At 35.8% G+C, this 25,875-nt stretch overlaps 1 protein-coding gene across 3 annotated transcripts in view; it reads left to right on the forward strand.

The window, feature by feature from the left end:
* The first annotated feature begins 1,063 nt into the window (after positions 1-1,063).
* The window catches only part of tup (LIM1_Isl and LIM2_Isl domain-containing protein tup), a 38,217-nt gene continuing 13,405 nt past the window's right edge, over positions 1,064-25,875 (forward strand). For all 3 annotated transcript variants that reach the window (XM_011059496.2, XM_011059497.2, XM_011059498.2), the window contains exons 1-2: positions 1,064-2,508; positions 23,940-24,126. In XM_011059496.2, coding sequence (XP_011057798.1) covers positions 2,394-2,508; positions 23,940-24,126 — 302 coding nt within the window. In that variant the 5' untranslated portion in view covers positions 1,064-2,393. The remainder of the gene's footprint in view (positions 2,509-23,939; positions 24,127-25,875) is intronic.

A 25,875-nucleotide genomic window follows, 5' to 3' on the forward strand; every position in this document is an offset into this window, starting at 1 on the left:
TAATATATAGCGCAGGAGTTTGCAGCAACATTGCAATATTATTGGAACGTAGCAATGTTGCTGCAATATTGCTAAGATATGATTTGTGCTGTACGGGATGCATTACGTATATTACAGATTTCCGAATAGATTCAAGAATAGGTCTCCTAATCGCAAGTCACGTGAGATAGTGGGTCGCGATGGATATATCGGCAGAACGAAATCGTAAGATAGTCGAGAAACAAACGAGAGGAAGAAAGAGAGTCTCGGAGAGAGGATATGCGCGAATTGCAGTCGAGCGAACGCGGGCGTAGCGTGCCACGGACACGACATAGATACCGGCCCTTGGTTACCGCTCATCGGGTAGCATCACGGCAGCTCGCAGATTAACGGAGAGAAAGAGCTGGAGCCGTGAGAGAGGGAAGGAGAGAGGCAGAGGGAAGAGAGAGAAGGGGAGGAATGATGGAAAATATGTCGGCGAAGACGAGCAGGCGAATACGACGATATATCGGCGGCAATGGAAGGAGACAAAGAGAGGAGAGACAAGACAAAGGAACAACGAAGGCAACCCGGTGGCGTACAAAGGAGGGTAGCAGGAAGAAGGAAAGCGCAGGAGCAACGTGGAGGAGAGGAAGAGAGAGAGAGAGAGAGAGAGAGAGAGAGAGAGAGATAACGCGGCAACGGTAGGAGGAGAGTGACGCGATGGAGGTGGACAGGCTACGGCGGAGGAGAAGGATGCGTGGAGTCGCGGAGGATAGGCACACGCGCGAATCGATTAGGTGCGCGTCGGCCATTTTGTTGCCGGTTCGCCGGGCGGCCGCGGAGGCGTGGATCCCGGACGGCGTCGACTCCGCCGCGAGGACGAATCGTTCGCTGTCGCGCGCCGCTCTCTCGCGTTCGATAGGAACGCCCGAAGGTGGTAGGGAAAGTTATAGAGATCCGCCGCGAGGTCCTGGTGAAGGTAGGGGTATCACGAGTCCGTGGTGGGAGCGAGCGAGAAATGATGGAGATGAGCGAGAGGGAAATAGAGTGGATAGTGGGGATCCGGCAGTGGGATCCGGTTAGGTTGGGTTGGATTCTCCAGCAGACTATAGCGAGACACCTAACTGGCAGTCAGTGGCTCCCGGGGCCCCGCGTCGTCAGTCTCGTTGGAGTAGTTTCGTGTAACCGCGGCGTCTCTCTTCTCCTTTCTCTCTCTTTCTCTCTCTCTCTCTCTCTCTGTCTCTTTCACTCCCTCCCTTTCCATCTGTCTTTCTCTTGATGCCTGCCCTTTCTCTTTCTCTTTTCACCTGCCTCCCCTCTTATCCCTTCGTCCCCTTCTTTCCTCTGATTTCTATACCTTTCTTCAAACCTCTCGTTCAGCTTCTGCTACAATGATTGTTTCTTTCGTTTGCCCTTATCATTGTCTGTTATCGTTCGATTCATCTCCCCAAAGGTTTCAGTAACGGAATATTCATTGTTACAACGCGCCACTTTTCGCCCGGCATTGCTGATGAATGACGTAATCGTGTATTCGAAATTCCGATAAGGGACCGCAAGTAGCCGATTTCGGAGCCAGTTACTCCAACAAAAACTCGATCGCAGAGATCTAGAATGTTCTTCCAGTTCTGTACAGTCATTGATCATGTCTATGATCGCATTTACATCTGATAACCACGAGAAACCTCTCGTCGAACTCGCAAGATAAGTTTCGCGACATTCAAAGAGTGCGTGTCGAAGTGTGGTGATTCGACGGAGATCCCAAAGAAGAATCGGAGCAAGAAGATCGAGTGGAAAAACCGCGAAAGAGAGAAGTACCAGGTGAACTGAGGGAACTCTCGACGAAGCAAGAGGTCGTGGAAATATAAAAAATAACAAATTAGCGAATAAACTTTCAACGAACCAAGGAGTCGCGAAGGTGTTGGTTGAACTGGACGGGTGATAAGCCGGAACAACAGACGGAACGCCAATTACACTCGGTAGAGATTGATTTAACTGCCTTCGAAATTCGTCAAAGTTTGTCAACAAATGTTTCGAACATTTATCATTTCGAGATGAAACAATAATACAGATCACCATTACATTACGTTGATATTGTGTGGTTCGTTGAAAAGCTTATCTGGAGACACGCGTGATTTTTTGCTTCTAAATTGCATAAGAATTGAGTTTTAATCCGATGACGTAGTAAAGTAGCAGGAAAGTCTGAAACTCTTGTATCTTGTATCTAACGTGTTGTACGTGTCGGGGTTGTACGATTCGACCCCCAGTGAGCTTCGGAAGCGCGCTCTGAAGGTAGCAGACACGTCGGGCCGAAGTTTCGCGAGTTTAAAGAGTACGGCCGGTGGTCGGCGTACGAAGGCTTCAAGATTGCTCGAAAACCGTCGCGCGAGGTGCGCAGGAGTGGCAGAGCTGCGGAAATAGGGGCTGCCGGCGTGATGCAGCGGGTGGGCGCAGCCGGGGGGCCCGGGCCCATCGGCTTTCAGGGCCCTCCGAGATCGCTGAAAATTTCACCGGTCAATATACAGGACGAGCCGGCCGATCCCACGCAGAGTAAGTACCACTTGAGCTGTTCTTTTCTCTACTTTTCACGCAGAGATTTGAAATATTGTTATGCGAAGAAATACATCCCTCTTATTGTCAAATTTACAAACGAAACTTATAAATTCATTCAATTTTAAAATCTGTAGACCTGACATGGGTCTATTGAACTGATACAATTATATCCTTTCGGAGTTGACAGTTCGGATTGGTTACCCACTGCAGTGATTGTTTGAATAACAAAGTTGAGTAAAAATGACTACCTTCAGTAGAAAAAGTACCTTTACAAATGTCGTGCATGCTTTAATATTCGTCTTCCTTGTCGAATTCCTTCACTGATCTAACTGTATAAACTAAAGATATTAAAGAATTTCACAATAATTGCAAAACCACTTTTTCTGCTGAACGCAATCATTAACTCAGCTTTCTCCATGAAGTAATATTAAGAATACATTATTATATAATTGAATCTACTATTAGTTCTGAAATCTTGTATTGTTGTAGCAATCGCCATTTTACAAAAATGTCAAACAATTCAATTTTCTTTATGTTACATCTGCAAATTTGAATTATTCTTATTAAAATAAATTTAGTATTCATTCTTTTTTATATGAATTACATCATGTTGGTTGCTTCGAATTAAATAATGCCTTTTGATCAACATACATGTTATTATTTTAAATTAATAACGGAGCAATCAATTTACAACTTCGTCGATTTTTTTTTTATTCCATAGAGAGTTTTGGTTATTTCTTATTTTATACAGTTGATCAGTCTGACTTCCGAAAGGCTCATATGATACTAATTGTAAAAGGAGGCTATATAAAGGAGGTTCGCGACGCGAAGGAACAAATTGCCATTTTATGTCTCTCATAAAGTAAGCTTAATAAAAGCATAAAATCTGTACGAAGCAAGATAGACGCCACTAGATGTGCACAATAATACACGTTCTAAATATAAAAATAATGAAATGAGACACGCCGATCACACAAGATAGGGTATTTTCCACTCCTTCGATCTCACCGATCTTTATTCGTGAAACTCGCGTACATGTGCAACGAATCGTTTTAATTTTCGTCCAGAAAGTGAATAAATCTCGTCGTGACTGACTCGATTAATTCTACATTGCAAATAATCTTGTTCGATTGAAACCGTTTTTTTTTAACGATAATGGTAATTTTTTTCTATCAATTAACTACAATTTGCACGGTTTGCTACACCGTCACTGTTTAAACGTTTAAAAAACTCGATCGCTTGAAAATTAGTTTAACGTATCACTTCGTTGCGCGCACATCGTAATTAGATGGCCAAATAATCCTCTCGTATTCATTATTTATCTATGTTAGCGTAAATCAGAGGACAAATGTATTAAATATGAATAATAGATATCCGATATATATATATATACATAATTATTTATACAGTTAAAAATTATTATTTAAAAATATTTTTATATTTTAAAATATATACTTTTAATACCTTCAAATATTTAGCTGCAGTTTTCATGATTTAATCTTGTCATTTATATATTCTACTTTTAAAAAATTTACTATTATTTTCTTGATGTTCGTAATTGTCAAAGATATGCGAGTAATGCAATCTTAATAATAAAACGCAATAATTTTACGATTACCTTGTGTTAAACTATAGTATAGGTACCTCTTAGATTTGAAATAGCAAAGAGCGAAAAAAAGGATTCGACGGCAACGATGAATATAAAGTCCCGAATGATTAGATTGAGTGTCTTACGTTTAACGCAAACTGCACGCACAAATTATGCTAAACTATTACACCATAGCCAAATTGTTACACGCAGCATGTTGAATATTTTTGCCCGAGTGCCATAAGAATGCGAAACGGCCTCCTTTCACGATGTGACGTCATTACAATTTTGTTGGCATTGAAATTACCGGGAAGTCGTCGTACGCGTGTCTAGCCATGCAGGTGAATAAAATCTTTTTGTCGCGTGATAAGACGGCAGTTAAAGTCCACGTGATTTATGAGCGATGACTTCTCGCATTGCAGCGCGAATCATAAAAAGATTGCACTCTCAGCATACGCAAAAAAAAAAGGAAGAAAGAATAAAAAAATCACTAATCTTGGATCCACGAATACTTTTCGAGCAATTTATAGTTAATGAAGTACATTTGTGGTAAATAAACCTTGGGACATCGTGCATTACTAAAGACGCATATCGTCTACATATTTTTCGACGTAATATTGACCATAAGTCAAGGATAGATGGTCGCAAGCAGGACAGGCAAGGATAACGGACGTGAAACCTGTTAATGTGCTTGTAGAAATGCGCGATCGACAAGATCAATCGTTAATTATCTTGCCGCTTAAAAGCGATCATAGAAATGCCAAAACATGTCTAAGGGAACTTTGATATAATTTCCATCATTATACGTTATCGCTGTTCATCTTGTCGAAATACTCTTCGTTAATGTGGCCAAAAATCTTCATCGACACGCTGTATGCTAATGTTACGTCGCATGCATAATGATAATGTTAATCCAAGATGCAAATTACCGCAGCAATGAACGAGATTCTTTATCATTTAACATATTTCTTTGTTACATTATCGGAAAAGCTTCTCCTAAATATCTGCCGATGACAAACGTCGTAATTCTAAATTTCAAATAGAATTAAAAACAATTATTGTCTTCCAAATTCTGGCATTCAGAGGAAAACCTCATCACACTACAACGATTACATTCAAGTTATATTTTTTGTATTCAAACTTCATTATTATATCATTTATTGAGAGAAAAGTATTTAATATTCGTGATTTTAATTACATGGAAAAATAATTATGGTTAGGAACTTCATTTTTATAGTTATTATTGCTGTAATAGTCAATAATAACAATTATATTCATAATTCTGTATAAAAATAATGTACGGTTATCCCCAAAAGCGACCATAAAATTATAACCGTTTAACATTACAGCAGTAATAACTATAAAACTGAAGTTCCTAACTATAATTATCTTACCGTGTAGTTGCAGTCACAAATACTAAACACTTTAATTTCTCTCTGTAAGATAGCATCTCCTCAAGTGCGCAAACATTATATACGTTAAATAGAACTCAAGTTCGTAGTAATAATGATCAACTGTATAATTTTATCAAATGTCAATACCGAGCAAATATAAATTATTAAATTTAATAACTATAACAACTTATTAATTTGATATTTAACAACTTATATTTGTTCGATAATGACTTTTGATTGAATCATAGGTCAAGATTATATACGTTGTTTCCAGCACCTCGTGCTATATTTAGAAACTAAACTAATATAAGAATGATAGAAAATTATAAAAAAAAAAAAGAATTGCAAATAAAAAGAAATATGTAACACCAATAAATATATGGAAGAGACAGAAAAAAAGAAGAAAGAAAGCTCAATTTTTACTTCGCCAATACATCGATGATTTCGATCTTGGATATAAAATTTATAGTACTTATCATTAAATTCGGAATGGGAATATGTTTGATATTACGTTATATAACCCGGGGAACTTATCGTTGTACGGTATAGAGTGAATGATGTCGCTCACGCAGGAGTCGGCGAGCCTTTTCCACGTGCAACCGTGTGCTCGTGTGCTCATTTATTATTAACGCGAGTTATCGCATTTTCATAATCGGATACATGGAATATTCAACGGCGCGAAACGATTCGCCGATGATTTTCTGTAATTAAATGTTACAGTATTGCGTTTAACACGTGTTTTTCGCGCGCGCGCGAGCGTGCGATCCGACGAAGTCGCAATTATCGCGGGGGCAACATTAATATCAGCTGTATTTATCACTTATAATTATTGCGGCGCTATATTATTCGCGAGAAAGAATGGTGGAGTGCATGCACGATCGCACGAGCGCGTCAATGATACGATCGCGGTCTTTAATTTATGCTCGCGATTAATTCGATAATGTGTTCAATGAGACGGATGAATAATTAAGTCGATGACCGCGATGTAGGCACTGCCGAGAACAAAGAATAATTCAATTAACGGAATTGCGAGATCGTAGTAATGCGAGCTCGCAGTGTAATCTCGATACGAGACCAATGTTCGATGCAACATGAAAAATCGATGTGAAAAGAGATCTGTGTTATTTCATACCATCTCGATGTCTCTTTTGACGAATAGACATAGTTCCGTTAATCGGAACACTTGATGCTTGAAAAAACTTCGGCAAACAAAAGTCTCTGGCTAAGTTTAATGGATATTTCAACTCATCTCAGTGATATCTTAAATTTGCAACACAATGAATAAGTTTAGGTAATTAGATTTTTTGATATTGTGTGAAAAATATTCAACTTTATTGGCTAACAAGGTGGTTATAATCGAAATTTCAGTAACTAATCGAAGTATGAAATACAGTGATTGTAAATGAAATTTCGTGAATTTGCTAGATTCCTTTGTTTCCACCTGACCACATAATACATTCTTTAATTTAGTTACGCAATCGAAAGTAGGTTCAGTGTTATAATTCAAGATTAGGCTGACGAAAATATAAATTAATTAAAACAAATAATCCTATTTTCGGGTAAAGCGGATCTTAATGCTTAATAATACTGATATACAAATTTTTGCAAATACAACTGAAAAAAAAATGTATTTACAAAAATTTGTATATGAATATTATATTAAGCACTAAGATCCGCTTAGATCGAAAATAGGATTACTTCTCTTAATCAGCCAGTTTTTCTATATATTTCCAACATTTTGATAATCGCTTCCGATAATCAAAACGCGGAAGAGAATAGTTACATCAAGGTCTTCTTCGAAGAACGAAAAATATTTTCTACTTCGTGCGAATAATTTACTGTAGCAAACAGTTTATTTTTTAAACATAAGTAAACAACGTTTTTTCTTGTAAACGTCGTGCCATATAATAAATGTAATAAATAAAGTAGATAGTATATAATGAACATAATAAAACATCGAGAAAACTGAGAAAAATTTACTCGCATTACTTACCGCGGTGACCGTCAGGAATGCAAAAACTCGTCGATCTTCCACCTCTTTCCCTGCCAAGTCCCGCGGCGAGATACAGTTTGCGTCGGTTTTAATTAACGACTCATACATTTGCATGATTAGATCCTGAAACAGAGTTATGCGGTATCAATATTCTGTACTTGGAAAACGATCGCGACGTTATCGCTGGGATTCCTAGCTCACCGACGCACATAATTCTGTCTTTTTATTTAAATATTTAAAAATATCCGTCTTTCTTTATTTTTTTTTTTCATTGTCTAAACGCGCACTTACATTTGCGTATAGATGATTTATAATTTTATGTAAATAGCAAAAGCAACTATATGTAATTAGAATAAACAAGCGATATAAACAGCAATATTCTACAATTTTATCTAGTTATTTTTCTCTTGCTGAGGCAATCGGGAAAACAATAAGTATTCTAATCGGATTACAGATACCTATGCCTGAAAATACCTGAGATAAGATGGTTAGAATATCTAAATTTTTTGTTTCGAAGATCTAAGCTTTTTACTAACAGACTCAAAAATATTTTAAATATTTTAAAAAGATTTAAATTTGTGAATTAATATAAAAAAATTTCGTAAATTTTAAGAATTTTTCAGATAAATATTAATGTATCATAAAAAATTTGTGCATCATAAAAAAAAGGATGGGATTTAATTCGTAATAAACTTAATATATTCGCAACTGATGACGTAGTACTGTCTTTTTGTGGATTAAATTTTGTAACGTAGAACTACATCTTTTATTTATGACAGGCGGCAATGAACATTTACCTGCATGTTAATTTATGCTTATTTTATAAGTCTTTTTTCTAAGATTCGTATAATGAATATAATTAACTCAAATTCTGCTGTATTAATATTCTATAAAGTAAAAAATATATTACTTTTTATTTATTTTCTCTTTTAAAGAGAAATAAGTATTCCATAGTAGTAATTTATATATTTTAAATTATATAGCTTTATTTAACTACATATCAAAATATTATTTAAGGTAACTCTTTTTTTAGATTCATCTTGTAATTCAATGTCAATAAATATATTCTTTAGTTTTTTTATTTTATATCATTTTCGCTCTCATGCATAAATTATTTTAAAATTAAAATTAAATTTCTAAATTCTGAGTTATAGTTTTCATTTTTTAGCGCATCTGCTAAAAAATTTTCATAAAAATTTATTGATATCTTCGTTAATAATTAAATATTCGACTTTCAAGGTACATGTCCTCATATAAAAATCATGTGCAGTATTGCTTCTCAAAATGACGACTGCCCATGACAACTTTAGTATCTGTCGGACGGAAAATCGCCGGAAGTACGCCGCTGTTATCAACTGCGAAATAAAGATCCAGCTCTCAACTAGTATCCCGTTAATCCCGATTGTTTGCCTCGCGAATGCTCAATATCAACGAACGATTTATTTCGTACGCGTGAGAGGAGAGACGCGTGCGCGTTAAGAAGCGGGGAATCGGCTTCGGTGGAAATCATCAGCCGATTAGAGTGCAGATGTTCTCATACGGAGATTACGAGCCGTTTCCACCCTCTGCCGCGGTGCCATCGTACGGGGTTAGGCTCGGCAGGGGCGGCGGAAAGTGGATATAACGTCATAGGGTAGGCTTGATTGAATTATCATGAGTGTTTGCGGAACGGCGGCCTGCAATTGAATTAGATGCGGGGCCTTTTCTATCGAAGCGCGTAGACATATATCAGTGTCTAGACGCGAATTTCTGCGTCTTCCCCTCCCCTCCCCCTCTCTTCTCTCTATCTTTTTTTCTCTCCTTCTCTCTCTGTTGGGGACAAAAATTACTTATATTTTCTTATCAGCCCTCTTTCCATTGACATGTTTGAAAGAACGAAACCTCCGAATCCGAATGTATTTATAGAATAAAATATAAAATAATAAGTACATGAAAACTGTTCATGATCAACTTGAAGGACACACTTGGGAAAAGCATATCCAACCCAATTTGATTGCTTATAACTTTCATAAAAATGAACATATAAACCATAAGCGAACGCATATACCTTTATTAACAAAATAAAGTTATAAGCAATGGAAAAAGCGTTGGAAAAATATTGGAAAAATAAAGTTTTTGTATTCTATATCCAGAGCGGCGCAAAAATGTTTATATTTATATATAAAACTGTTATGTTAAATATTTATTTATTGCACTTTTATTTAATATAAATTTAATATTTAAATCTGCAACAGGTTTAAAGAGAGGAATCAGAAATCGGCAGGAAGGCAATCATGCGGAATTATATCTAGTTTATTATCGATGAAAATCGAAATCGATAACGATATGTTGTCCTGATGATACCGCGATTCTCGAAAAAGTTATCCGGACGTTCCAGCTTTGGACGGAGGGAACGTAATCGTTCGGTACACAGAGTTATCGATAATCGGAGAGATTCTTTGCGAAGCGTGTACAACGAAAAATCAGTGCATCCCGTGGATCAAAGACATGCCGCTCGGTGAGAAAAAGGCGTCGCAGGCGTACCGAACAAGACGTCTGATAATACATTTCGCGGCTTATCGCGCAATCGATTGATTAACCGGTCGACCGACACGATAAGGATCTCGACATCGGTATTTGTCATCGCGTGACGCATCTCGAAACCACGTAATTTTGAAGAGTTCTAACCTCAATGCTAAAATGTACAAGTAATAACGATCTAAAGACCATGATGATAATCGCGAAACGAAATGGCGGAAACGAATAGAGATAAAAAAAACGTTCTAATATTGATGGTGAGAATATCGACCAAGTTATGCTAGTGGCATGCACTGACAAGGAGAAAAATTTCTGATTGAAAATAAACGAACCAGAAAATTCTGATCATATCGATTCTGATTATCTCAGCTAAAATTATATAATAGTGAAAAAAAAATTCCTAATATTTTCTTGAATAATACTAAGTAAACATTTTCTTATTGCAAATAAATATAATAATTAAATATATTATTTAAGTATTACTCTCTTTTTTTGAATAAATATTTATTTGCAGTAAGGAAATGTTCGCTTGATACTGTACAGGAAAATATTATTGTACTTAAATTTAGGAATTTTTTTTTCAATGTAACAATGGATTCAATTAGAAAATTTTGATTTACAATTAGATGCAATTAGACTCTTTTTTTCAGTGTGGCATATATAAAAAAAGCAATTTTTGCAAAAATATCTAAAAAATTAATTAGATATAGGTCTGAGAAAATAATTTTGTCTGGACCATTAAAATAATCATGTAGGACGCTCAAACTGGTTGTTAGAACATTAAAATTTTTTGCGGCATTGTTATCAACGCAAGTGTTTTGCATAATTATTTTTATGGTCCAACGAAATTATTTTTATCTAGCTAAATTTTTAAGTGTTTCAGCAAAAAACCGTTCTTTCTGTGTAAAAAAACTTAAGTAAAACGTAAATAGTAAACGAATTGGCCAATTGAGAAAGGCAGAAATGTAAAACAGTAGCAAAATAAAAAAAATGTTGATGTTTCCTTTATACTACTTATATTTTTCTATGTGCTATAACTTTATCGCGTTGAAAAAGTTTCAGATCAATGAGAAATCGTTCTGAAACGGATCACGTTGTCGCTATTTGTATCGTAAGGAACACGAACATCGATAATATGTCATAGAGCCTGATCGTTTATAGAAGATTCGATATCGGTGTACATTTACAGGAAGTAATATGCCACGCGATTGCCACGCAAAAATATGTTCGCGTGCTATGGTTTACGGCGTGGTCACGGCCGTTTACGGGCCATTTGGTTGTTATTCTAGCTACGAAAAAGTCCAGAAGGCCCAGACCGGATCAGATCGGCTTGGACCGATGTTCGAGTCGGCGCCCGGCGCCAGACCCTCCAAGTCTCCAGGTCCCTCCGGTCTCCAGTTTACAACACCGTAGTATCGGACGTGGGGTCCTGTGCTTCCCGTTATTAGACCCCTCTAACGAGAAGGACCACTGCCGCTGTGGTTTGAGAAGGCTTATCGCGCTCGGGTCGCTTATAAAGAAGTGTAATCGTCGCTCGGACGCGGTACGGTATGTCCGATTTATCGTCGTTCTCGATCTCACCCGGACGATTTTTCCTCTCGGAGAAATCGCAACGGGCTCTGCTACGGGTGGTCATCCGGGTATATTCTGTGGTCACACACCTCGATACGTGCACTTGTCGCGCGATCAACATATAACATGCAAGTTTCTCGGACAGCGAGGAACGCAGACAGGCGTCGTCTGTCTGTTTACCTAAGCCTGCGAGGCACGCGTCCGTTTCATCAGTTTTTAGCGAGGCAAAAATTTGTACGGTAGGACGGCCATAAAGCGCCGGCGATGTTTGACGAAAGGATTCCTCGGAAAATTTTTCGTTGCTTGTAAAAGATCTTTATATATTTTGCACCTTCACGCGAGGAAAAACTATCATTGGGATAATAATTATTCTGTTATCATCTTTAGACCGCGAAATATTATTTTTCATTATAAGACAAGACGTTTGTTTAGTAAAACGATCGTGTATAATTCATAAAAGGAATTTGATTAATTAAGTTTCTTTGTAAAAACTAGAAGAGATTATATTTTCTCACGTTTTTTCTTGCTAGTCCATATTTACATGTATAAATTTTACACAGATGAAAATATTTAATTCTTTCCTTTGTGTTTCTCGATAAATCGATAAAAGAGAAATCAGATTTTACGAAATTATTTAACGAAACACAATAGAGACTTTTCTTACACGGAGCCTTAGAAGTTAAATGAAAAATTCGACGAGAAAGTGCGATATAAAAACTAGTCCTTACTGAGATCATATTAATTGTTTATGTAGAATAGTATCTGGAAGAAGCTTCGTTGAAATATAAAAAAATTAGACTAGATACAGATCTGAAAGTAACATGTTGCACCGTCAAAATAATTATATAGAACACTCAAGAAAGATGATAATGCTATATAATGTTTTGACTTTCAGCAACTAGCTTCCAGTATAATTATCTAAATTATCTAATCATGTTTATATTCTTTAATCTGTATCTAGCTAAACTTTTAGATACTTCAGCAAAACCATTATTTTCGTATAGTAATTAGCATTAATTAACGTCGAACAAGGGAAACTTCATCGAGACTAAATTTGAAATTCTGAAAGATGGAAATGCCCGCATGGATGGATCTTTCGGTTATCCGCATTATCACCGGTTTGCAGACGGCGTACAGCATGCGCGTATCAAGCGTGAGGAAAATTTATGAAGATAAATCATTGTCTCGCGCGATTCCTATGCCATATCGGGTGCATAGGGTGGATCACCGGAACAACGGGAGAGGGATGAGGTGCGACCGACTTGGAGTCGCACGAATTAGAACCTGCTCGGCGGCGACGTCGGGGCGCCGGGTGGACGCGCAGGAATGCTGGCCGGACTGATAAAAGCCACGGCCAACACCTACATAAATTTCAACGGGGGATATCTGAGGACTGGCCTTTTCGTTCATTTAAACGTACGCCCTAAATTTAGTGTCGACCGCGCGGTACCGCGTATCGGCGCCGAGGATGCTGCGTTCGGTCCAGCGCGCTTGTCATCTCGAGCCGGACGTCGCCAGCGAGATCTCACGTTGAATTCTAGACGATTAGGACCGTCGTTATTCTGGTAACTCAGGCAGATCTCTTTCTCGGGGCTTCGTGTGACGCATGTATTTTGCGGGCCTTACACCTTTCCCCAATTTATTCACGAACTTCATTCGAACTTCGTCGATCAGCTAGTTTCTTAACTGTCTTGGGATGCGTTCCATTTGGTGTTTACAACACGCGAGCATTATCTCTATTTGTCCTCGTTTAACATTTGATAAACAATAAGGATGAAATGCGATTTCCAAGCGTGTGTTGTGAGCATCAAGTGAAACGTATGTTAACCTTGACAGAAGATTGGCGGCAATAAACTTTTTGCACAACAGTCGATGAGATTTAAATCGTATTTTTGTATCTGAACATCCGATATCGAATTAATCAATAATATCTTCTGATATCATTTTTACAGACTATGCGTCCATCACGAAGAGACAGGTGCGGGTTGCCCATATATCGCGGATTTGTTCGACCAGACATTGCGAAACGATTTCAGCATTTCTGCCGACGTGATACCGCTCGCAAATTTGCACGCTACTTCTCCCATACGTCACCCCGTACACTTTCTTCTTCCTTTTTCTCGCCGCTAAATACAGTCGAGTGTACGCACTTACGCGGGCGCGTGCATGCGTGTCCGTGCGTACATTCGCCGGCTTGTACGCGCGTATCTTGGGCGGCCAACTGCACGAAAAGCGAATCGAGAAGCGCTGGAGAGGAGGCTGCACCGAGTGGGCTTGTAAGGTGCATTCCCTGATTCCGCTACGAAACTGGCCGGTAAAAAAAGGGAAATAATTAGCGGAGGTGTTAATGAAATACCAAACGAACGCCGTGGGACACCGGGTCGGCGCCTCTGAACTGCCAACCAGACATCCTCGACACAAACTCCGGCGCCGCTTCTCTTTTCTCTCCTTCGTAGTAGCAAGCTACTCCAAGATATCTCCTTGTTCCTCTTTTCTCTCTCTCTCTCTCTCTCTCTGCTTTTTCTTCTTCTTTCCCCCTTCTTCTCTCCTCATCCTTTCCTTCTTCGTCTTCCTCTACTTCACATCTTACATTTCTTTGTCGCATCTATCTACATCTTCCTTTTTCTTATTTTTCTTTTCCTTGTCCCATAGAGCAATCTCCACATTTCTTTTTGATGTTTTCTTCTCTCTGCCTGAAAATAACGAGCTTGAAAACTCTGAATTACATATCGGCGACTTCTCGCATTTTAAATGAATCGAACGTAGATTTTATTGTCGTGAGAAAACGTTGTTCGTCGCGAATAACATTTAAGAGTGAATATTATACGTAAACAAATAACGTTATATCTTTTTATATATTTATATAAATTAATGGTTTTAAGCGATACAATAATGCCGAATTAAAGTTTATGATACTAAGTATAATTTGCACGTCAAATGTTGAAATGTCAAATATGTATATTTTACATTCTAAAAGATGCATTTTAACGAGTCGAATCTAGAGATTAAAATGATAAAAATGAAAAAAATGAATAAAATACAGCCCTTGACATATATACAGTACTTGAAGCTAAATGCGATGTCATCACATAAATAAATGACGATATCGTGTTTAGCGATATTATCTCTTTTGTAAAAAAAAAAAAATATCGTGGCAAACCAAAAATATCGTGGCGTTCACCAGCACAAAATACGTGACCTACAATTGAACAGAGAGAATGACCCGCCACCCACATTCGGTCAGTAGCGAGCCGATCCAAAATCATTGCAGTCGTAGCTCTCTTTTATCTACAAGAGAAGACCGAGGAACGGTGATGTGGAGAAGGGGGAGGACCACCTTGCCGCATGACATTATTATCCTTCGGCGTGTTCCGGAGATCGAGTTTTGCCACCGATCAATCGTGACGAGGGCCAGGCAGCACATTCTCCCTGTCTTTATCGACGCGACTCCGCCATGCACTTCTCCCGTGAATAAATTATATCTCGGCTCGGCTGGCGTGAACCGTACCGTTGATACGCTTTTAACTTTTTCTGGGCACTCTCGACGGTCAACATTAAAAAAGGCATCACGCGGGTACGTCTCGCATTTCTTTGAACTACACAGAACCCGCACGATACTGCTATACCTTTAAATTTCCATATTTAAAGGTATATATCTATAAATATTAAAAATATACGAACAAAAGTACCCTCATTCATAAATAGATATAAAAGAGAAGAACGATTTTGCTGAAATATTTAAAAATTTAGTTAGATACAGATTTGAAAACAATTGGATTATCGGAACAATTATATAGGAAATTCAAACGTAGGCCGGTATTCATAGTCGGATCTTATATATTTAAGACCGTCTTAAGTAGAATCTTAAGATGTCATGAACCAATCAAAGAGCCGTATTAGCATTTTAAGATGTTACTTAAGGCAGTATTAAAATAATGAGCAACAATAAAAAACTTATATTCTAGCAATTAGACTGAGACAGATTGAGTATCCTGGATAATTATTTTGATAATTCAACAAAATTATTTTCAGATATGTGTATACTTTAGCAAAACTTTTCTTATACATTTCCATTTTGTATTGACATTTGATGTCGTTTTATATCGAATAAACGAGACTCGAAATACGAAGTCGACGTTCTAGAAAGAGCTTAAATTGTTCAAGCTTAAACTGTACAAAATTGCATCGATTGCGATTAAGACTCGATGGCATGATATGCGGCAGAACGCTAATACAGTTATATTAATCGACGAGTCGTATGATTGCAACATTAACGGGGGATTAACCTTCCATGTACCGAAAGATATTCATTCACCATAATTGGATGATAATTATTATTCCTGTCATATCACGTGGAAGTTTTAAGTATGAATTGCAAATTACAATCGTAATCTGTCGCCTGGCTCATTATTACTCATTAATGTCAACGCAACGTGATCCGTACCAATAATCGGCTTGCTGGGAACGAACGATGACGAAAAATTAATGGCTTTTAGAATGAGAGAGAGAAAGAGAGAGAGAGAGAGAGAGAGGAAGAAAAAGGGATAGCTGTCACAAGCTATAAAACGTCAAAATTGTAGATATTATACTTTAATACAGATTCAACTGAAAATTTGAAATTAGCGCTCAATTATCATCTTATAATTATTCCCCACTTTTTTTTTATAACGGAGCAAGATTATTTCATCATTAAGTATGATAATTTGTCACTTTAATAATCTCGGAGCAATGTGATTAGCGCAATTTTTGAATCCTCCGGGATCGGGAATGATTCGAAATCACAGATAATTCTTTTTAAAGGTTAATACAGATTCGGGTCGGCTGAAACATCCACTTCATGCCCGGTAATTCCGGCGGCATTAAATCATTCGCGCCCACGTGAGCAAGACGTGTAACGAAATAGCGACAAATACGCGATGGTATCTTCAAGATGATTTCAGATCAGGAGGGAGGGAAGAGATCGAGCTATGCGCTCGCGTATTACAGAGATGCGCGTTCTGGCGCATTAGATCGTACGCTTTAGCTCGAAGGATCCGAGCCCGAGATACGAGGTGGTTGTCGTCTCTGGGAGCTAATGGGATGCCGCCGACACTCTCTGCTCGTTCGAGTCCCTTTGATCCTGACCGACCTTGCCCTCGCCTCCCAGTAACTCCCATCCCCGTCTCGTCTCCGGTTTCTCGCTCGTTTCTTTCTTCCTCTTTTTTTTTTCTCGCGTGCGTATCCACCCTGACCTTATCCACTGGCCGGTCGGGAATTTTCATGATAGTCGCGAGATACTCCCGCGTCCACACGCGAGTATAAATATGCATCCAACTAGAGACTCTTTAATAAGTGTCTAGATACGAGCCGTAGTTTTGTAATTTTAATAAAATCGATGAAATAAAAGGACTTACTTTTATTATTTCTTTCTTTTTTTTTCATTTTGTCCTATCTTTTCGGTCTTTCAGGAATTTTTAAAATATGGCAGCACTAAAAAAAAAGTTTCTTTTCTGGCTTTCTGGTTTTCTCATGTCCGGATGTCTTTAAAGAGAGTCTCTACATTCAATGCGAGTCTATGTTCTGCGCTTCACAAGCTTGTAAATCTCGACGACAATACGGTTGAACAAGAATGACAAAGGTCTTTCATCCTACGACTAAAAATCGAATCTCGTTGCTTCTACGATTTTTAAATGATGTTTTCGAGAAGACGAAATTTCGCAACTATGAGAATTTTTTTACTTATACAATTTATAGAATCTCACGGTTATCAGTTTTATAATCAAATTTTTATTTTATTTTATTTTTTTACGTTTACTACATGGAAAGAAGGATTTTACTGAAGTAAACTAAAAATTTTACTAGTTACAGATCTGAAAATAATTTTGTTTGTTGAATCATCAAAACAATTATGTAAGACACTCAAGCTAATTATTAGGATATCAAATATTTTTGCAGCATTGCTCATCATGCTTGAGTTTCCTATATAATTATTTTTAAGGTCCAACAAAATTATTTTCAAATCTGTTTACTGTTCGCACAACCGCACACTTGCTTTAAAGTTAAAAAAAAAAGATTATCATTTTCCTTAAACGGTAAAATATTTGATGTAGGTAATGGTAATATTGCGATGCATTTTTGCGGATAGTTTTATCTAAAACCAAGCTCTTTTTGCACTTATATATACTTAACTATGACGAAGGTGACTCTATCTTTGAAAATAATTATTTGAACCAGTTAGCTGTAATTAACGTCTAATTATACTTATCAGTTGATAAACGGAATGACAGTGCGTGACTAATTTTCACTTCCAACGTGTATAACGAAAATGTGAAAATTGTACAGTAGTGACGTGTCAAATAGTTGAGGTGTGTGTGTTTGATGAATTTAAAGTTAATTTTTAGAGGATGGAAGTCTATTTTTAAAATCATATACTTTTCCTTGAATAATATTTGTTATATTAGGTCATTTAAAAAGTATTCGCGGTTTTTTGTTCAATTTTTGAATGAAAAAACCGCGGATACTTTTTAAATGACCCAATAATTCATTATTTTATTACATTCCTTTCCTTAAAATATAACATTCTTTCAACGCCACTGTAGGCTTTCACATAAAGGTTAATATAATGTCATTTATAAATAATATTTATGAATAATATAAAATTATAAAGAATATTCATATGTAAATGCAATGAAGGACTATATTATGCAATTGTTTCCTTTGTTATTTCCTTTGTTGTTGTTGTTGTTGTTGTTAGCATTTAAAGCATTTTCTATATATTGTGAATTCTTTTAAACATTTAATTTCTTTATGGAATTAAAAAAATATCAATGTAGATGCTACGAATCAAAGAAATATTCCTGGAAAAATATTTATGAGTAGGAATAAGTATATATTTAATAGAAGTAAATACACACTGAATACACTGTAAACTGAATACACTGTAAAAGATAAAATGTTAATTTTAACTTAAAATGTTAAAATTAACACAAAAATGTTACAACATTTTTGCATGTTTAAGAAAATCCATTATACGTCTTAAAGTTAAAATTAACATTTTATTTTTTACAATGTATTTAACACATGCTAGATATAACTATAAGCTTTTCGTCTCTTTTTTTCTAGTAACAAAATACTTTTATTACGATTTCTTATAATTTATCGCATTTTCAACGCATAAACAAAATAAAAGAACGATTTTTCTAAAGTACCTAAAAATTTAGATACATTGAAAATAATTTTACTGGACCATCAAAATAATTATATAGAAATCGCTGCAAGCGTGATGAACGCTGCAAAAAGTTTTGACATTCTAGTAATCAGTTGGAGCGTCCTACATAATTGTTTTGATGGCCCAACAAAATTATTTTCAAATCTGCGTCTAACTAAACTTTTATATATTTCAGTAAAACTTATTCTCTCCGTGCATTTAAATTCATTTCCTCAATCATAACACCGATATCTAAATGTAAGATGCGTTTAATATATAGAATCTATTTTTAGAGATGAAAACATCCCATGACGCAAATCATGCATCAAAAGAATACATCATATTTAATATTAAACGCGGAAAGAATAGTTTTGCTGAAGTATCTATCTAAAAGTTTAGCTAGATACAGATCTGAAAATAATTTTATTGAACCAATCAACATAATTATGTAGAACGCTCAAGCTAGTTAGTGAAATATTAGTGGAATGTTAAAAACTTTTATCAGCATTGTTCATCATGCTTAAGATACCAACATTTATTATTTCAATGATCCAACCAAATTATTTTCAAATCTACATCTAACTAAATTTTTGGGCAAATAATACTTGAGCAAAATCGATCCCCTTATTAATACGCGTATCTCGTAATAATATCCACTCTCGCAATAATTTCAAATTTGGTGAAAATTTCACGTGAGTCGCCACTGACACCCCTTCGCTCGAGGGATCGGCGTCGCGAGGAGGAAAAAAAAAAAAAGAACCGACGTCCATCGAGCGAACGGACTCCGCAAATTCCCGGCCACCGCACCGAGCCACGTCAGGGCGCAGAATCCGGTGTGACGGACGCCGCCGATTGCGGACGGTCTCGCCGTCGGAACTCTGGGCGGAGTTCCGGCGGCGAGACGGTAGATGCGCGCCGCCCAGGCGTGTACGCCCCTGATGGTCTTCGACGCGCCTTCGTTGGCGCACTCCTCTCCTCGTGGCCGCCGAGCTCGCTCACGCACTCGCGTGACAATGCGTCTCGAAGGAAACGTACAGCTCCAGATATACCAGAGTAGCGCTACCCTTTGATCTGAGCCGAATGCCGACAACTTTCGTATCACTGCAGATCCGAGTGTGTATAATAAGTGACTTCAATATACCTATGTGTGCGATTAATTTTCCGTATAAAAATAACGCCCTGCGTGCAAATATGGATTTACACATTTAAATATGTCATTTTTACATGGAAAATTAAAAAATATATACATATACCGAAGTCATTTTTACACATTTGGATTTTCAGTGTATTGACAGACAATTTTGATGGTCTTTTTTACCTGATGGTCTATCGTTCGATAAGTAAGTAATAAATAATAAGCAAGCTTAGTAAATAAGTCAACGGATAAGTATATAAGCTTATTAAAGTTTGCTTTTCTATTTCTGCACTAGACTGTATTAGGACTCTCTTTCTCGCTTTTGTCAAATATCAAACATGTATCTATCTCACTTTAAGTTTCAAAAGTGTACACTAGTTGAGTCACAGAAAAAAGAGCTTAATTCTTTAATATAATGTGGTTATTATTAGGTGTTGGAATTAATTCGTAGCGTTTTTTAATGAAAGAATGTTATTTATTTCACATGAGCATTAAAAAATACATTAATGAAAGTACTTCCCATCACTTGTAAAACGCTACGAATTAATTCCAACACCTAATAGATTAAACATAGTGGATCTCTCTCTCTCTCTCTCTCTCTCTCTCTCTCTCTCTCTCTCTCTCTCTCTCTTTGCTACTCTGATACATCTAGAGTTCTGAGAAAACGTCTGTGGCATCTGTGATACCCGATTTTGATTTTTGAAACGCGACTCTCATCTGTGTCGTAGAGATCGCAGGCTCTCTAATTTTTTCGTATCTACCGTCGACAGCACGTTCGACCCACTGCTGGCTATGAATTATAATTATACCATACTCTGGTTAAGTGGATTAATTTAACCGCGAGCTAACCTCTGGTGCTTCGATAATTTTTTTTTAAATATAACTCCCACGCTGTGCTGCTAGATTAACGATATGGATGATATATCGAATTGCTCTTTTTGGCAGACGTTAAATATTTATATTATATAGAAAATTTATACAGAACATATTTATATCGACGATATTTATTTAAATACGATAAATTGATCGTTTTAATTATATTTTGACATTTAATTATATGTCTCGGTAATGTATGTAATATTATGGAAAGCTATAAATATTTTCAAAGATAATTTCCAACATATAAAACAAATTTCTCTTTATAGATTTGTTACATGTTATAATACATTCGCGACCGTACTGTAATATCGCACGCATTTACTACTATTCTTTTATGTAAATGATATATTAAATTTTTGTAAGAAGATATTAACGAATTTATATTTGTAAACAATAAGAGATGAACTATAAACGCAACTAAAAATTGTACATAAATTTAATTTCAACTTTGATGAAAATAATTTATGTATGAAAATAAAATAAAATGAAAAACTTATGGAATATTTATTAATATTAAATTACAAAAAAAAATCTAAGCGAAATAGTTAATTTAAATAATATTTTGATATTTCGTGATCAAAAATATGTAAATTAAACTATGAAATTCTTTCTTAAATAATTATTATAATAAAACAGAAAATAATTATATATATATATATATATATATATATACACACACACACACACACACAAAATATTTCTACACTGAATATTAATGCAATAGAATTTTAAACTTTAAACTAATAATTATTATACAGATCTTACAAAAGAGAGAAATTGATGAAACAAACACAATAAAAGTGACACAAATAAATATGTAGATAAAAATTTGTCGTCTGTCAACAAAAGACATACTATTTACTATTTTGGAAAATCGTTAGCGAATGTGTTAATTAAAATAATGATATTTATGTACGCAATTGTCTAACATTAAAAAAATTTTAATCCTAAAATATAAAAAAATCACACTTGATGTTTCTTCCTGTTATAAAAAAACGGAAAATGATTTAAATTTTTGATTAATTCTTAAATTCCGCATGAAAAAAAAATTTTTTTGATAAAATGCGCATTATAAATTATTTACTTTTTGAATTTTTTTCTATATATTATTCTATAAAATCTGTCTTTTGAAATTACTATTGTATCTATAGATAAGATTTATTTAACAGTGTAATGAATTAATAGATCTTATATGAAAAGTACTTAAATTGTAATACTAATCTATTTCTTAAATTAGATAAGTCCTCAGGAGAATTCGTTGGTGATTATCTGTCTTCGATAACATATTCGTATGTACTAATTTTCTAGATGCGACATCGTATGTTCAGAAACGTATGCGAAAAAAAAACGGGCGACAAAAAAATAGATGCTTCGCCGGTCATCGAATTTTGTTGGAACATGAATTTCTCGCTTCTTTTTATTTATACTAAAGAAAAAAAACGCAACATGAATTTTTTATTATTCATTTATATCCCATTTTTAGTATTCTTTTCTATCAAGTTTTAGTATTCTTTTATTTCAAGTTATATTAATTACTTTGCGTGTTTTTCATGCTTTCTTCTACATAAAAAAAAATGAACTATAATATATTAATTTAAAAAAAAAAAGAAATTTTTTTCATTTAATTGACAATGTAAATGGGTGCTTAAATATCATGTTACCTCTCTGATACGATTCTATTACGTAAACTTTATCCGCGAAATCGCTGACAACGCGTGATCGCGAAAGCAATGACAGAGCAGGCAGATCGAAGTATTGATTTCATTTTCATTTGTTGCCTCGCCGGTCATCGATCGCTATTCCGCGACTAATACGTATCTAACGATCGAGTGGTCGATGATAAGATCGATTGACATTCAGTTATGTTTTAATTCAAGTTCGCGTATCACTGAAATACATTTTATTTATCACGAGGCGGATTGCCCTTTGTGCTTTCACCGCAACCATATCGCCTCGAGATAACAAGAAATTATTATTTCACGTTATTATTAAATTCTCTCTGAGGGAACATATCAAATTCAAGATTATATCGGCCATGACTTTCAGCAAAGAGATCTTTAAGAATTTTAAAAACTCAAAACATGTTTGCACATTGTTAAATATCAAAGGAACAATGGTAACCCAATCCTTTGAATTAAATAATATTTTTTAATTTTTCATCTCTATGTGTCAAAATGTAAATCAATCCATTTCTATGATTAGTTTCAAAGTGAACAGCGTTCGTATGAATGTATGCTCTTAATAAATAATAAAAAAAATATATTGAATTTGATTCAAATTTAAAGCTTCTCTGTAACTTTTAATTCCAGTCACAGTCCCTTTTGAGACAAATTCAATATATATATATTATCCTGAGATAAATTATTTAACTCGATTGTTTTAGTTAAATTAGTGACCTATTGAAAAGGAGCAGTAGATTTATAGAAATGATTCAAAATAACTCAAATTGAGTATAATTTGACATTATGAACTTAACAGTGCAAAACTGATGATTTTGAACCGTATTACATTCAGTAATAATGAAAGATTGATTCAGCATAACGATCACATGTAACTTTTTCCAGTAAGAAAAATGGCGAAAACATGAAAAGTTTTGAGAAGTTTTATCATTGAAGGTAATGGAGAAATTTTTCATGGTTCCATTTTTCTAAGGAAAAAGTTACATCGTAATCTGATCGTTAACCTGATTGTATTGTTAAATTTATAATATCAAATTATATTCAATTTGAATATACATAATTATTTTATCATTTCTATAGGCCGCTATTGCTCCTATTCAATATCATTAATTTAACTAAAACAACTGGAGTTAAACAATTTAACTAAAAAAAATGTGTTAAATTTGACTCAAATTTAGTTTATTATTAGGTCATTTAAAAAATATCCGCAGTTTTTTGTTCAATTTTTGAATGAAAAAACCGCGGATACTAAGTATATACTAAGTATATACATTAATATGGACGTTGTTTATTTTGAAACTAACCACAGAAATGGATTGATTTATACTTTGACATACGTAGAAGTTAAAAATAACAAATTCCAGAGACTGGATTGCCATTGCTCCTTTGATATCTAACAAAAATTAAGATTTTTTTGGATGAAGAATGACAACAGGTTTCTCTCTCTTATCCTCTCTCAAAGTAAACCGATTTTTTATGTTTCAGAAGGCAGCAGCTCGCTCTGCGTTGGCTGCGGTGGTCGAATTCACGACCAGTGGATTCTGAGGGTAGCACCTAATCTGGAATGGCATGCAGCGTGTTTAAAGTGTGCCGAGTGTCAACAGTTTCTGGACGAGAAATGCACCTGTTTCGTGCGGGACGGCAAAACTTACTGCAAGCGCGATTACGTTAGGTAAGTCACGTCGACGCTTTCTTTGAAAGAACTTCACGTTAGAAAGTCGGACAGGGAAACTTCTTTTGAGAGGTTGTTCAATCCTATAGCCACACGAAAAAAAAAAGTAAAGGGGGAAAAAAAGAAAGGATCTTCGCCAACGGATTCACAAACCGAAATGAATGTTCGATTTTCCAACATAGTTATTTAGGAGCATCTTTAAAGGAACAAAAAAAATGTTAGTTAACCGAAGGAACACGCAAAAGTCAACAAAAACTCCAAATGAATTTATTCTTAACGTCAATAAATAATCAAATTTTGTAACAAAAAGTCATCGTTTTGACTGCCGTGATGTCAAAATAAAGTCATTTTGAGTTTTCCTTGACTTGGTGCATTCCTTGGGGCAATTTATGCTCGGCACTTCATCTTCCGGTCGTTTGACACCACGCAATTAACTCTTCACGATTACGAGAGCGACGAAATTGCGCGATGACGTGATACGTACGTCAAGCGGAAGCCGTCTCATCGTCCAATGGTTAAGTGTCGCTCCTTAACGAACGAATTCTACGAAGAGGTGAAACAAGAGGCACTCGGGTGAGAGGCCCCGGCCTCACGATCGCAGTGCAATATGGTAATTAATGCAAAATCGTGCCTCTTGTCACTGCGACCGCTACATTCTCCGGCGACACGCGATACGCTCTTTCCGATACGCATTTGCAAATGCTTGGATTGGGAGGCGAGAAGGGGGAGGGAAAGGAACGAAAAAAAAAAAAGAAAAGAGGAAGAAAGAAAGAGAAAAATGGTCGAGAGACAGAGATCGGAGAAGGAGAGGGCGACAGAGTCGAGAAAGTTCAGGATATTTTTATCCAAGGTATACACGTGGAGTGCAACACACAAACGCACGCATACACACATTCATACACACTCACACATACGTATCACGTATGTATATGCCCACATCGTCACTGTCACGACGTTGCGTGCGTTGGCGCGTGCAAAAAAAGGTGCGTGCAACTATATGCTCGTGCGAGCGAAAAGAACTCGCGGGAGTTTTAAGCCCGCGAGTTAATGCGACGAAGCGATGCGTGGCATTGATCGACACCAACCCGACACAGTGATGGTTATTACTGACGCTGCGGTTGAAACAGTCGATCCATTCGTAATAGCCGGCGTAGCCAATGTGTGGCTACATGGTAGTCGATACATGCAGGAAAACCACTTGAAATCTCCTCGATCGCGGTTACCACGGTTTAAAACTGCGAGAAATATCGAGCAAAGCTTTCGATGGTTACGGAATTACGTAACCTTGAGGGTTAAGCAGCTTTTGCCGACTTAAAGTCTAGAAGTTTGAGTGAAAATTTTATATACGAAGCGTCTTTTTTTTTTTCATTAATCTTTCCAGAGACAGATGTAAAAATTAATTTAAGAAAAATCCATTTTTTTTGTATGTAATGATGTTTAGATTGTTGAGACTTTATACATTGAGAAAAAATGCAATAAATTTTAATATTTGAATAGTGTCAGTGGAATATTTACTATGTAAATGTATATTTATTAAATTTAGTACAAGAATCATTAATTTAATTCTTCTTAATTCATTTTTTTTATTTAGTAAATATTTATTCTTCATAAATAAATGTTATATTAGTATTAGTCAAATAATTATTTATTAAAATGTAATATATTTTTCCATTTAATTGTAGGTATTTTTTAAGAATGGATTTGTAAATATATTTTCATATTTGACGACTTATAATTATTCATTAAATT

The sequence above is a fragment of the Acromyrmex echinatior genome, chromosome 2 (genome assembly GCF_024713525.1).
Source record: "Acromyrmex echinatior isolate Ae372 chromosome 2, ASM2471352v2, whole genome shotgun sequence".
Lineage (NCBI taxonomy): Eukaryota > Metazoa > Arthropoda > Insecta > Hymenoptera > Formicidae > Acromyrmex > Acromyrmex echinatior.